Source organism: Sinocyclocheilus anshuiensis, unplaced genomic scaffold (genome assembly GCF_001515605.1).
Source record: "Sinocyclocheilus anshuiensis isolate Anshui unplaced genomic scaffold, SAMN03320099.WGS_v1.1 scaffold342, whole genome shotgun sequence".
Lineage (NCBI taxonomy): Eukaryota > Metazoa > Chordata > Actinopteri > Cypriniformes > Cyprinidae > Sinocyclocheilus > Sinocyclocheilus anshuiensis.
In genome coordinates this window covers 63,716-77,112 of record NW_015544129.1, presented here as the reverse complement: position 1 = coordinate 77,112, position 13,397 = coordinate 63,716, and the positions used below count along the sequence as shown (strand labels likewise).

Below are 13,397 nucleotides of genomic sequence, written 5' to 3'. Positions count from 1 at the left end.
TATGTCCTCCATAACTCTAAGTACACTGCTCTGACACTTCTTGGCACGGAGTGTGCAAGTTCATGACACATTTTCACATCTGTGCTGTTTAACTCCTGGAGGACGACCTCCTTAAATGCCCTGATCTTTAATGTGGAGTGTTGCTCAGCTCGTCTACAGAATCTCTCACAGCAGCTCAAGAGTGTTAAAATTGAGTGAAATACATGTCCACTGAAGGATTTTCAACTCCGAAGAATGAATATATTCATGGTCATGCTGAAAAAATGCCCAACAATGCAGGGAATGAGAAGAGGGTAGCATCTTCAGTTTCAGGTTTTTGTATTACATCACACAGTGGTGTGTGAATTCATGACAGCGTTGATAAAGTACAACTCCCTCACACCTTCAGCACTCATACATCCCTATAGAAGAACTTTACTACCACTGAATGCCACTGTGGATACCAAGCACTTCTCTCTGTACTCCTCCTCTAGCAACACCAGAACATTTTGGATGCTGTTAGATCCGAAATGATTGAATTGGTCTCATGAGACCAGAGTATGGATTCCCAGAAGTCTATATTTTGTAAATATGGGCCTTGGAAAAAGCTAAATGAGTTTATTGTGCTTTGGCTACAGTCGGTAGTTCTGGTGTGGATAAACAACCATGCATGTCACTTCTGCATGCTGCATCTTACTCTGTGAGATAAAGTGACACTCTTTTCACAGCTTTTGCTGGCTCTGAGACACTTTCACAGTGTTTCTCCTGCTCTTTTTCTAGCAAAAACTCACTCATTACTAAATGAAAACTTAAAGTGAAGACCTGATTATTTCAGGAGCCTTTTCACAACTCCATTGTTTTTTAATTGCTGTGTTACTTTGGCTATATTTTCACACTTAAAACAATAATTTGGTATTCCTCTTTTACCATTGTCCTCTTTTATGCCAAGAAATAAATCTCCTGACAGTTCTCTCTCAAGTGGTCTCATTGTTGTCAGCATTAATTCTGAGTATGATTCAGTGGGCCATATAACACTTAATTATTTAAAAATATATATATTCTTTTTTTTTTATTTAGCAACTTTCAGGAGGGTGTACTCAATTTTGCAACACAACATTTTATCACTTTGATAAGAAAATTATCAAGCAGACTTGCTGGAATATTATATCTCTAAAAAACCATAACATGTCTTCTAAGCAAAGAGTAATTGGTGAATTTGTTAGGTTTCAGAGGGGGTGTACTCATTTATGCTGTGCACTATATATTCTATTATACAGAGATTTGTAAAATAAATTTCCACGACTTTTCCAAAGCTTTCTGGGTTTTTCATAACCGTACGAACCCTGTAAATGGCTATTTTTATTTTTTTAAATCGTTTTGATGAAATTTCTGCTCCACTTTGTGTGGAGGTAGTGAGATGGGACAAAGTCCCTGTAAGAGGCTATTCTATAGTCTTTGGACGGGAGAGATCGCTCAAACCTCTTCAGATTAATTTAGTGGAACATTAATATAATATAGAATCATCCTCTGTAAAGAAGTGAGGCATGAACGTGAGAATTTATCATTATCTTTGTAAATGTGCGCTCTTTTGGGCTAAAGGCTTATTGAAACCGTTTAAAGTAGCCATGTGATCACAAATTAATCGGCGATTCGGCGCAGCGCAGAAGTGATTTAATACGTGTCCTTTTTCTATGTGAAAAAAAATAATAAATTCCAGTTTATGCTGTTTGATTATGGCTTTGAATGTCGTAGTTGGAAGCTGGAAGCTGTTAGCCGTGTGCGCAGTTGAAATAGTTTCTGACTGGCACATAACTGAACAAATGTAAACAGGTTAAGGCGGGGCCCCCGGGCAGCAGCCCATTCAATCCCAATGGTAAGTCCGGCCATGACCTCAATCAAAGTAAGAGATCTAAAGCAGTGGTTCTTTCTTTTGACGCTGAAAAGGCCTTTATGTGATAAGTGCAAGAGCTCAGATGGCACACGTGCTCATACTTTTTGGTTTTGCCATAACATTTCCGAGTTTTGGAAGAATATCTTTCAGTGGTACTCGTTTTTGGAGAAGATATCAGTCCAGATATCAAGTTAGCTTTGCTTGGATGTTCTGACCCTATAAATAGCATTAACACATTCTCAGCAATCGTCTCTTATGTTTGGTGTGGTGGTAGCTAAAAGGGTGATTTTGATGGATTGGAAGTCCACTTTACCACCCAGTTTCAATAAATGGCTCGCTGAAATGGTTCGGTGCTTCTAAATCGATGCTTCTAAAAAATTTGATAAAATCTGGGGCCTCTTCCTTCGGTATCTTTTTAAGAGTTGAAATTTGTTTTTCACTGAAATGTTAATGTTTTGTTTACGTTTGATTAAGTATGTCCTTAAGGTGTTTTTTTTTTGTTTTTTTTTTAATTATATCTGGTGCATGTTGGGATGGTTTATATATATATTTTTTTACATATGGTATATTTTTGTATATATTTAATTAGACATAGATTTGTTTTATGTTTGTATTAAAACTGTTATAAATAAAATATTTAAAAAGTAATGAAGTTCCAGTTAATCCTGGTCATTTGTTGACTTCTTTTCTTCATCTACTCCACATGAGTTAAACAAAATGCATTTTTTTATTTTAAAGTTCACATTATAGATAAATTACATATAGAGTATCTACACAACTAATTTCAAGCATAAACTTTTAGACCAAAATAATTTAAAGTTAAGACTATTAAAACACAAACTCAGTCAACTGTCCAAACTTCTGATTGGTAGTTCATGAGTTTGAGAGTTTATGCTGTCAAGGATTAGCCTGGCACACACCTCTTCCTGGCTGATGTCATCCATAGTTCCTGATCGGAGGGGAAGTCTGATGTCCTGCATCTTACAAGCCTGCAGAAGATTGTGTCTGTCACTACGTTTTTGCTCCAGCTTGGTCTCAATGGCTGTCACCTCCTTCTGCAGCTGCGTCAACTCCCTAGACAAACACAAACGTTTTTCCTCACATCATCATACTAATTTTCTTGAAAAACATCCATGAATGTCTACAATAAAACAATGAAAGGGCTCACTTGTTGGCACCCCCCAGTTTCTTGCGGATCTCCTCCATTTCATGATTTTTATCATTAACCTCAGATTTCTTGGCCAGGTGCTGGTTTTTCAGATCCTGCAGCTGTGCCATGGTTTCATCAATGATCTTCATGTTCCTTTGCTCTTCCTGTTAGGAAATATTAAATGAAATTCAGTGAGATCGAACATTATTTCTAGGCTTAATAAGAGTATCATTACGAGAGTATCTGAAAGTTGTCTACCTTCTTGAGTCTCTCTATCTCATTCTCATCTTTCTTGACCGTCTGTTCCCACATGATCACCTTCTCCTTGTCTTCCTTCAGCTGGTTCTTCTCATAGTCCAGCTGGATAGCCAGACGTGTCTTCTGAGTCTCAAACTCCAGGCTACCAGAGAGTTTGAGGAAAGGATTAATCATCAGTTACATCAACTATTTGCATCTGATTATAACAGTTAAGTACTCCCTACAAATTCTAATTGACAGATTTAAAATAATAATAATAAAGATAATTCCAAATTTGGTTGGAAAATGTGCAGAATTTATTTATTTATTTATTTTTAAAGATCAATGGGGTTTTTTTAATGACCTCACCGTTTCTTTGCAATCTCATTCTGTCGCTTTACTTTCTCTTCTTCAAATTCACGAATGTTACGAACTCCAATCTCTTTACAGAACTCTACAAAAACCTCATCCTCCACCTGGAATGAAAGACAAACACCAACAAGACTGAAGACAGGTGATAAATTAACCAAGGTAGAGTTGTTTTCAGATAACTGTGCTGTGTCCTACCAGGTTCATGCGGTCTTTCAGGTCTTTCATCTCTCTCTCTCGTGACTGGATGATTCTCTTAATGTCATTAATGCGTGGAGCAAAGTTAGCAAGTTCACTTTCCAGCTTTGACTTTTCCTGAAATTACCCCAATAACAAAATGTGTGACAAATATCTCTACTGCATTTAAGTCATTTCTGATGAGAAAAGTAAACAAGCAGCAAAACAGAATAGTTCTGACTCCAATTTTAGATGGGATGGGCCACATTCAAAGCTGCTACAAAATGCCATTACATACACAGCTGTGACTAAACACCAGTTAAACTCAAGTAGTAGTATATATTTATTTAATGCCATGTCAGCATCAAAGGCTATTTTCATGGCCCAGTTAAGTTAAGTTAAAATCCAAAGTTGTGCTTGTTAACATTAGTTAATGCACTGTGAATTAACAAACTTAAAATGAACAACTGTATCTCCATTAACTAACATTAACAAAGATTAATAAATACTGTAATAAATATATTGTTCATTGTTTGTTAATACATTAACTAACATTACCTAATGGAACCTTATTGTAAAGTGTTTCCAAATTTTTGCTTATTAATATTATTATTGAACATTAGTGTCTTATTTCTTCGACTTTTTATAAAAGCAATAAGCAGCGTTTTTGTGGCAGCAGTTTGGAACAACACAAGTTGACTAAGTGGTGGGTACCTGCATGTTAAGGGACAGGTGTCTGGTCTTGGTTTGCTCCAGATCACTCTGAGAGTATTTGAGTCTCATCTGCAAACCATGAGCTTGAGACTGCACCTGACGCAGCTCTGCCTCCTTTCTCTTTGCCTTCATTTGCTCCTGATATTCACACATAAACATCAATCCAATCAGTCAACGACAAATCTCCTTGCCCATATCACATTAAGCATCCTTCTGATTCAGAATTACTTACTTTGAGCTCATCTGTGAGCTTTTCCTTTCTGTCTTTCAGTTTATCAACGGCTTTCTCATCCCAGCGCCGAGCTTTGGCCTTCAGATCACTGGCACCTCCGGAGATCACTCCAGACTTCTGGAATAATGTCCCATCTAGAGCCACAGTCTAAAAAAAACATCCAGAACTAATAACTACCAAATACAAACCAGACAAAACATATTTTTTTAGATTTCCCACAAAAAGTGAGTAATTCTTGTCTAAGAAATAAAATTCTAAGGTATTGGGGTTTCTAAGGGGTTCGCAGTAGTCGCTGTGGTGTTACAGGCTTTAGACAGTACATCTATGGACTCCTTGTAGTCCGGTCACCAACAATCTACTGCATAATACACTCAAAACCTATCCGATAGCTGGATTTTTTTGTGACGTGATTTTTTTCCCTTTGTACCTTGTGTCTGTATGGTCCTCCAAAGGCGATCCTGCGAGCATCCTCCACGTTCTCACAGACCAGGGCATTTCCACAGGCATACTGCAGGGCTTTCTTAATGTGTGGTGGCTCGTAGCGAATTACATCAATCACCAATTTAGCACCACGCAGTTCACGGAGTTTCTCATCTGTGGGCCTGACCTATTTGAGGACATTATAATACATGAGCCAACTTGCTCAAGCACAACACATTCGGTGAAAAATAAATCCAGTGACATCACCTCCAGGTAGTCTAGGGGCAGGAAGGTCTCGGGTTCCCCACGCTGCTCTTTTATGTACTGGATACAGTCACGACCCGTCTTCTCAGAATCCACAATGATGGCATCCATGTTTTTGCCCAGAACTTTAGTAACAGCAATCTGAAATTTCTTCTGTGTGGGCTGGCACAGGTCAATCAGTCTCCCGTACTGGAAAATGAGATGACCATATGTGAGCATCCAGCTATATAAGACACATATATGCAATGACACTGTGAACAATAAGAAATCGCTTCTCACCACTGATCCAGGATACAGCCTCTTGATACTCTCAAGGATCTCAGCCTTACGCTGTTGTCTGCTGTTCTCCTGTCTGTCGATACGAGCATCACCCAGCTGCTCCATCACCTGCATGAAATATATCATAGAGTTGAGCAAATGATGGCTTTTTTTTTTCCATTGAATAACCTTTCATTCTTTCCTCTCAAAGCTATTCTGCACCTGTTGCAGAGTTTCCATCAGTTACAGAGTGATTAATGCACACCTCATCAAAAGTGTCATTCCTGCCATGGTTTTGGATACTCCAGAATCTATCAATTAGGTTAAAAAATGCCATCAAAACTTCTCAGAAGACAATCAGTTTCTTTCAGAGATGCACTCATATAAAGCCACCCCAACAAAAACTCCTCATTTGCATGAATCATGAACTGCAATATTTTTTTTTTTTAAGGGCCGGATATGGGCAGGATTTATTCATGTAAGTACAGTTTACTTTGTCCACTGTGACAACTTATTTTCTCAAAGTATTTGAGGGAAAAAATGGTAATAAATCACTTTGGTTTACTTTGGAGTCTGTGAGCTAAACCAGAATCTCACAATGATATGACTGCATTTTTGTCAATGTATATGATGAAGTATTTTAGCGCTTGCCTTTCTGAACTCTTACCTGGTTAAGCTCCATGTTGATCTCATCTATTCTTCGTTTGGCCTGTTCCACCTCTTCTGTGAGCTCCTCCTCCATCCTCTTCTGCTCATCCAGAGACTGTCTGGAAACAGAAAGAGAAAAAAAGCAATGACACACACACTAACAGCTGTTTGCCGAATCAGATGTGGCTTTATGAAGTGTTTGTACCTGCTGGTGGTGATGTAATCCTCCAGCTTCTCAATGCGCTTCTGGTTCTCCTCAATTTCTCTGATCTTCTGCTTGATCTTGGCCTATCGATAACAACAATCACAACAAATCAAGCTGCTCTGTTTGTTTATTTTCACTGTATAATTAAGTCTTCAGAAACTCTTTGCACCTCTGTTTCTATTTTCTTCCTCTCCTCCAGGTCCAGACGGTCCTGGTCAGCTTTTTGGTCTCTGTTGAATTTCTCCAGCTCTTGAGCCAGTGTAGCAGCTCGCTTGCTCGCCTCCTCTTTCAGACGGTGATATGCCTTAACCTAAACACAAACAAAGACAACAGTAACTTAAACTCAGTATTGTGCATGGTTAAAGAAGCTGTTATTAAAATTTGTTTAGGATGTTAAAGTTGTGTAGCGCATTCTAGCCTTTACTGATTGTGCACATATATTTGTGTGGCTTAATTTTTAAGACAAGCAAGTTACTGGCAGGATTAAACAGGTTATTTTTCACTAATATTAAAATTAAATGATAAAAAGTGACAAACATTTGTTTTTCACACTAAATTTCCTTTTATGAAAGCACATAAAATTATTTTATTAATTAAAAACAATTCTTGAAATTAAATATCAGAACAATATCTTGAGGTGCAGAAACAGTGCAGACAACAGAAAACTGTAGCACATAATCAAAGGCAGTTGGCCAACTCTGTAGGCGCACCAGGGCGGTCTAACAAAATTAAATTGCACAGGCAAATAAATATGCTGCATTTTTCACAGTATATAACCCTCAGTCAGCTGTACCTGGTTCTCTTCCAGCTGTAGATCTTGTCCCTGACTTTGAGCCTCCTCCTCCATTCGCTCCTCAAACTCCTGTCTGGCCATCTCCACGGCCCCCTGTTCACGGTCTAGCTCCTCCATGTCTGCCTTGCGTTTTTTGTAGCATTTCTGGGCGTTTTGCAGCGATTTACGGGCAGCCTCTAGTTTCTTGATCTTGTGAGCAGTGTTCTCCTTGGCTTTAATGTACAGAGGCCTCTTCTGATTAAGCTCTGCATCCTTCTCCCTGTCAACATGTCAAACAAAATTAATTATCTATTAGCTGGGCTCTAATTACATATTATAATGTGTGATAAATCAGAGACAAATTTTCATCTTCTTGGCCTGCCCTGATCAATTCTGCAAGAGCTCAGGACTAATTTCAGAGCATATTAGAACTTAAGAATGCTCTGCTTGGTCAGGTAATGACTAGAATCTGCCAGTAATCATGTCCTATTTCACCAATTTCACATTGATTACATTTTGATTACATAAAAGATGTGGGACTACTTTAAGACTTCAGGAAAGAAAAATATGCACTGTAAAATAAATATATCAAATGGTGAATTTAAAAAGTAGGGATGCAATAAAATAATGATAATCATGAAAATAAAGAATTCAGTATCAATTAATTGGTTTGGTATGGGTGTGCATGTAAACCCTCCAGCAGCCATATCATTTCTCAGAATTAATGCATTTCTGCATACAAAACATTTGAAAAATAGTGAGCTGCTGTGGGAAAAACCAATGACCCAATTTGCCCAAAATATTAGTTTTATATTCAGTTTTACTTTTTACAACCCAAGAAATTTCACCGTACCAGACAAGCTGGGAAGCCTCGCATCAATACCACCATGATGCAGCATCCAGAGAAAGTGGAAGATTTTGCCAAATCTTTTGAAGATGCTCTATCTGCAGAAAATTTGCACAACCCTATCTCTGAGTAATGGGACCACCACCAGGAGACTATTAAGAAAACAGCCTTCACAGTCTTTGGGAAGAAGACCTCCAAGAACAGTGATTGGTTTGAAGCCAAGTCCAGTGAGATGACCCTGGTTATTGAATCAAAACATGATGCACTTACTGAATACAAGCGCTCACCAAGTGTGAAATCCCTCCAAGCACTCAGAGGCTGCATTTACACTGCAAGTCTTAATGCACAGATCCGGTCTTTTGACCATATCCGATTTTTTGGCCCATCTGTTTACATGCACATGGTAGACCCTCGGGTTTTGAATGGCCATGCTATTAAAATTATTTATATAATTCATGTCGAGTGGCCGTTATTATTTGCCAGCATGTACGGCTGTCATGGATGTTTTGCAGCACAAAATCTGACTGAACGGATAAATAATGGGAAATAACGGTAATTTTAATTTGTTAGGCTATTTTATCTACAGCTCGTTAGAAGTAGAATTCTTTAGTGAAATAAAGTAGTGCCAAGATGATATTTAATGAAATTAATTCAAATGACGAGAGTGAGAGAGAGAGAGAGAGAGAAAGCACAAGTGAGTGTGAAGCTTGCGAACAAGTGAAGCTTGTTGGTTTAATTACAAAAACTGTTTAAAAAAGTTATCACCTCATTGCTGAGAAATATAATGTAGCTTTTGTTGTATTTATAAAATTCACAGGGCAGGGGTTGAAAACCAGCTCCTGAATGTACAATTTCTTACCTATATAAAGTTTCCATCTCAATAAAATGCAAGCACATACAGCACACCGTTGTTGCACCAAATTCTGTGACCCACTGAATTATGTGACCCTAGTAGGCGCTGTATTGAGCTAATCTGAACTGCTCCTAAACCCAATCCTAATCCTAAACCTACCCTCACTACAGTGCCAACTAGGGTCACACAATTCGGTGGTCACAGAATTCAGTGCAACACCGGCATTAAAGGGGTCATATGATACTGCTAAAAAGAACATTATTTTGTGTATTTGGTGTAATGAAATGTGTTTATGCGGTTTAAGGTTCAAAAAACACATTATTTTCCACATACTGTACATTATTGTTTCTCCTCTATGCCCCGCCTTTCTGAAACGCGTCGATTTTTAAGACTTCAGGAAAGAAAAATATGCACTGTAAAATAAATATATCAAATGGTGAATTTAAAAAGTAGGGATGCAATAAAATAATGATAATCATGAAAATAAAGAATTCAGTATCAATTAATTGGTTTGGTATGGGTGTGCATGTAAACCCTCCAGCAGCCATATCATTTCTCAGAATTAATGCATTTCTGCATACAAAACATTTGAAAAATAGTGAGCTGCTGTGGGAAAAACCAATGACCCAATTTGCCCAAAATATTAGTTTTATATTCAGTTTTACTTTTTACAACCCAAGAAATTTCACCGTACCAGACAAGCTGGGAAGCCTCGCATCAATACCACCATGATGCAGCATCCAGAGAAAGTGGAAGATTTTGCCAAATCTTTTGAAGATGCTCTATCTGCAGAAAATTTGCACAACCCTATCTCTGAGTAATGGGACCACCACCAGGAGACTATTAAGAAAACAGCCTTCACAGTCTTTGGGAAGAAGACCTCCAAGAACAGTGATTGGTTTGAAGCCAAGTCCAGTGAGATGACCCTGGTTATTGAATCAAAACATGATGCACTTACTGAATACAAGCGCTCACCAAGTGTGAAATCCCTCCAAGCACTCAGAGGCTGCATTTACACTGCTGCACAGATCGCACAGATCCGGTCTTTTGACCATATCCGATTTTTTGGCCCATCTGTTTACATGCACATGCGGGTTTTGCGGGTTTTGAATGGCCATGCTATTAAAATTATTTATATAATTCATGTCGAGTGGCCGTTATTATTTGCCAGCATGTACGGCTGTCATGGATGTTTTGCAGCACAAAATCTGACTGAACGGATAAATAATGGGAAATAACGGTAATTTTAATTTGTTAGGCTATTTTATCTATTTTGAGCTCCAGGATCACAAATAAAGTAGTGCCAAGTTGATATTGATTGAAATGAATTCGAATGAATTAACGAGAGAGAAAACACGCGAGCGAGTGTGAAGCTTGTTGGTTTAATCACAAAAACTGCCAAGTTATCACCTCATTGCTGAGAGATATAATGTAGAGTTTTGTTGTATTTATAAAATTCACGGGGCAGGGGTTGAAAACCAGCTCCTGAATGTACAATTTCTTACCTATATAAAGTTTCCATCTCAATAAAATGCAAGCACATACAGCACACCGTTGTTGCACCAAATTCTGTGACCCACTGAATTATGTGACCCTAGTAGGCGCTGTATTGAGCTAATCTGAACTGCTCCTAAACCCAATCCTAATCCTAAACCTACCCTCACTACAGTGCCAACTAGGGTCACACAATTCGGTGGTCACAGAATTCAGTGCAACACCGGCATTAAAGGGGTCATATGATACTGCTAAAAAGAAATAAAATGGAGAATAAAAGTTACGCCTTCTTTCTTTGCGTGAACATTTGGGCGACGTTATGCAAATCTTCCCACATCGTGACGTAGACATGTGGGGGCGTGTTAGAACGAGTCGTTTTAGGTAGGCGTGGTTGACTCTTAACTTTTATAAAGAATATCTCTTTGGATTTGAGACTTTAGTCTTTGCAACTTTACAGATCTTCTTTATGCACCAAGAGCTTGTAACACTCCAAAGAGAAAGGAAAAATTGAAATCGCATCATATGACCTCTTTAAAATCACAATCTTTATGGGCAAACGTGTAGCCCTCGCATTGGGAGTTCTGCAGGGAATCTAATATGTGTGTTTCAACGTAGGTTGGATGTCCAGATATCGGACATGTATCTGATTTAAAACCACATTTAGAAGTGGCTCAGATCGGATGCGGAAAACTCGGAACTCGTGTGGATTTTTGCGTTTACACGTTTGCAACAAATTCCGATCTGTGTCAGATGTGAGCAAAAAATCTGATTTTTTGTGCCAGTGTAAATCCAGCCAGAGTTGCCAGGAGCAAAGTACAGCGGGCAGCAAGATGCCGCCAATGAATACTGCCAACAGCTCAGTTATGACAACCAGGCCGTAGCAGCTACAGGCAACATCAGAGGAATGTATGAGGAGATCAAAAGAGCTTTATGTCCAACTCAGAGTAAAACTGCCCCTCTTAAATACGCAAGTGGGAAACTAATCACTGACAAAGGCAAACAGATGGCGATATGGGTACAATACTAGTCAGAGCTTTACTCCAGGAAGAACGTTGTAAACACCTCAGCACTCGATGTCATTGAACCTCTGCCCATCATGGAGGAGCTAGATGCCTAACCATCATTAGAGGAATTCTGAAAGGCAATTGACTGCCTTGCCAGTGGCAAAGCACCTGGCAGTGATGGCATCCCCCCAGACCACCTCAAGAGCTGCAAGAATTCAGTCCTATAGCTCCTCCATGATGTTTAAAATCCTTTTGAAAATTAGATGCCCCCCAAGGCTTAGAGCCTGATCAGATCATTCCATGATGGCATGAAGGCAACCATCCAGTATGAAGACTGCATATCAGGACCCTCTGACATCAAAAGTGGTGTTAAGCAAACCTTGCTCATACCCTCTTCAACATCTATTTTTCCATGCTCCTGAAACATGCTTTTGAGACTATATTTACACACCTGGGCCCGTATGTATAAAACTTCTCAGAAATGCTCTTAAAAATAGTTTTAAGCTTTGACTTGTCAAAAAATTCTTAGTAAAAAGTAGGACTTTTCTAAGAGTAGGAGACTTTTATAAAGAAGTCAGCTTTCAGTAAAGTCTAAGACTGATTCTTAAGTGTTGACTGAGGTGACACTTAAGTGTTGTGAACTAAGGACTACAATGATGTCAACACAACATCATTTCAGCTAATCGACTATTCAATTTTTTAAAATCCTCGACTTCATTTTGCCTGCGTCGACTAACCTGCAAAATACCGGAAGTGGCGCATTTCACGGACGAGAATCCATAAAACACATTATTAGACTGTTTTCCAAGGCTGCATTATATATTAAACCCGTTTAAAAATCATAATTAAGCACAACTGTGAATTCACAAACGCTACGATTTAATTAAATAATTATATGTGATGCAGTTATAGGTGTGTAGGTTACATACGTGTGTCTCACAGCGGCTCCGTTCACAGTAAAAGCTGTTCCACAGGAACTGTTATGTGTGGAACACGTCTCAATCTCCATCTGTGCATGTTGTCGTGAGTTTGGCTTTATTATAACGTTAATACAGTATATGCGCTTTAATTATTTACATGAGTGTAGGTTAAGTACGTGCGTCACACCGGCTCTGTTCACAGTAGTTCCACAGGAACTGTTATCATTTACACGTGTGGAGCGTCTCAAACTCCATCTCTGCATGTTGTTGTGAGTTTGGGTTTATTGTAACGTTCATCTGGGAACGCAACGTGCGCCATTTCATCAGATTTGTAAGGTAAATCATTTATAAATCCATGCAAACACAGGAGAATACATCATTATCTCGTGGTTTCAAAATAAAAGCTCAAACCCTCACTCTGATTTTACATTCATTAAATTACAGTGGCTCTAGCATTTCTGTCATAAAGAAATGGCCAAATATTAAAGATTAAGTGGACATTTGAATTAAATGAAGCTTGGTTAATATTAAACAAGTATTAGATCGCACAGTAATGTGTAAAAACAATCGTCAGACCGTTGGCGCCCCCTGCAGGCCTTTGTTGTAATGCGTACTGTACATTAGCTCTATTCACTGATCTATAATAGAGATTATATTATATTATTGTATAATTATACATAAATCAGTGGCTCTATTACATTATAATACAGTATTTTAACAGTTTTATTCAATATGATTTCTTGCTTTTGATACTTTATTTGAACTTCTTATTATTGCCTCATTGCTATTATATATGTGTTTTAAGTCAATTTAAAGGCTATTGTTCACTTAGCCTACATCTATTTTTATTACCACAAAAATGTATTATTAATTATAATACAGGTGCATCTCAATAAATTAGAATGTCGTGGAAAAGTTCATTTATTTCAGTAATTCAACTCAAATTGTGAAACTCGTGTATTA

At 38.3% G+C, this 13,397-nt stretch overlaps 1 protein-coding gene across 2 annotated transcripts in view; it reads right to left on the bottom strand.

The window, feature by feature from the left end:
- Positions 1-13,397, bottom strand: part of smc1al (structural maintenance of chromosomes 1A, like) — a 78,230-nt gene that overhangs the window by 32,472 nt on the left and 32,361 nt on the right. For both annotated transcript variants that reach the window (XM_016494550.1, XM_016494549.1), the window contains exons 6-19: positions 7,338-7,596; positions 6,714-6,854; positions 6,545-6,627; positions 6,359-6,458; positions 5,713-5,820; positions 5,437-5,622; positions 5,177-5,356; positions 4,750-4,896; positions 4,518-4,655; positions 3,825-3,941; positions 3,627-3,733; positions 3,279-3,420; positions 3,039-3,184; positions 2,791-2,944 (exon numbers count right to left, since the gene is read on the bottom strand). In XM_016494550.1, the coding sequence (XP_016350036.1) occupies positions 2,791-2,944; positions 3,039-3,184; positions 3,279-3,420; positions 3,627-3,733; positions 3,825-3,941; positions 4,518-4,655; positions 4,750-4,896; positions 5,177-5,356; positions 5,437-5,622; positions 5,713-5,820; positions 6,359-6,458; positions 6,545-6,627; positions 6,714-6,854; positions 7,338-7,596 (2,008 nt within the window). The remainder of the gene's footprint in view (positions 1-2,790; positions 2,945-3,038; positions 3,185-3,278; positions 3,421-3,626; positions 3,734-3,824; positions 3,942-4,517; positions 4,656-4,749; positions 4,897-5,176; positions 5,357-5,436; positions 5,623-5,712; positions 5,821-6,358; positions 6,459-6,544; positions 6,628-6,713; positions 6,855-7,337; positions 7,597-13,397) is intronic.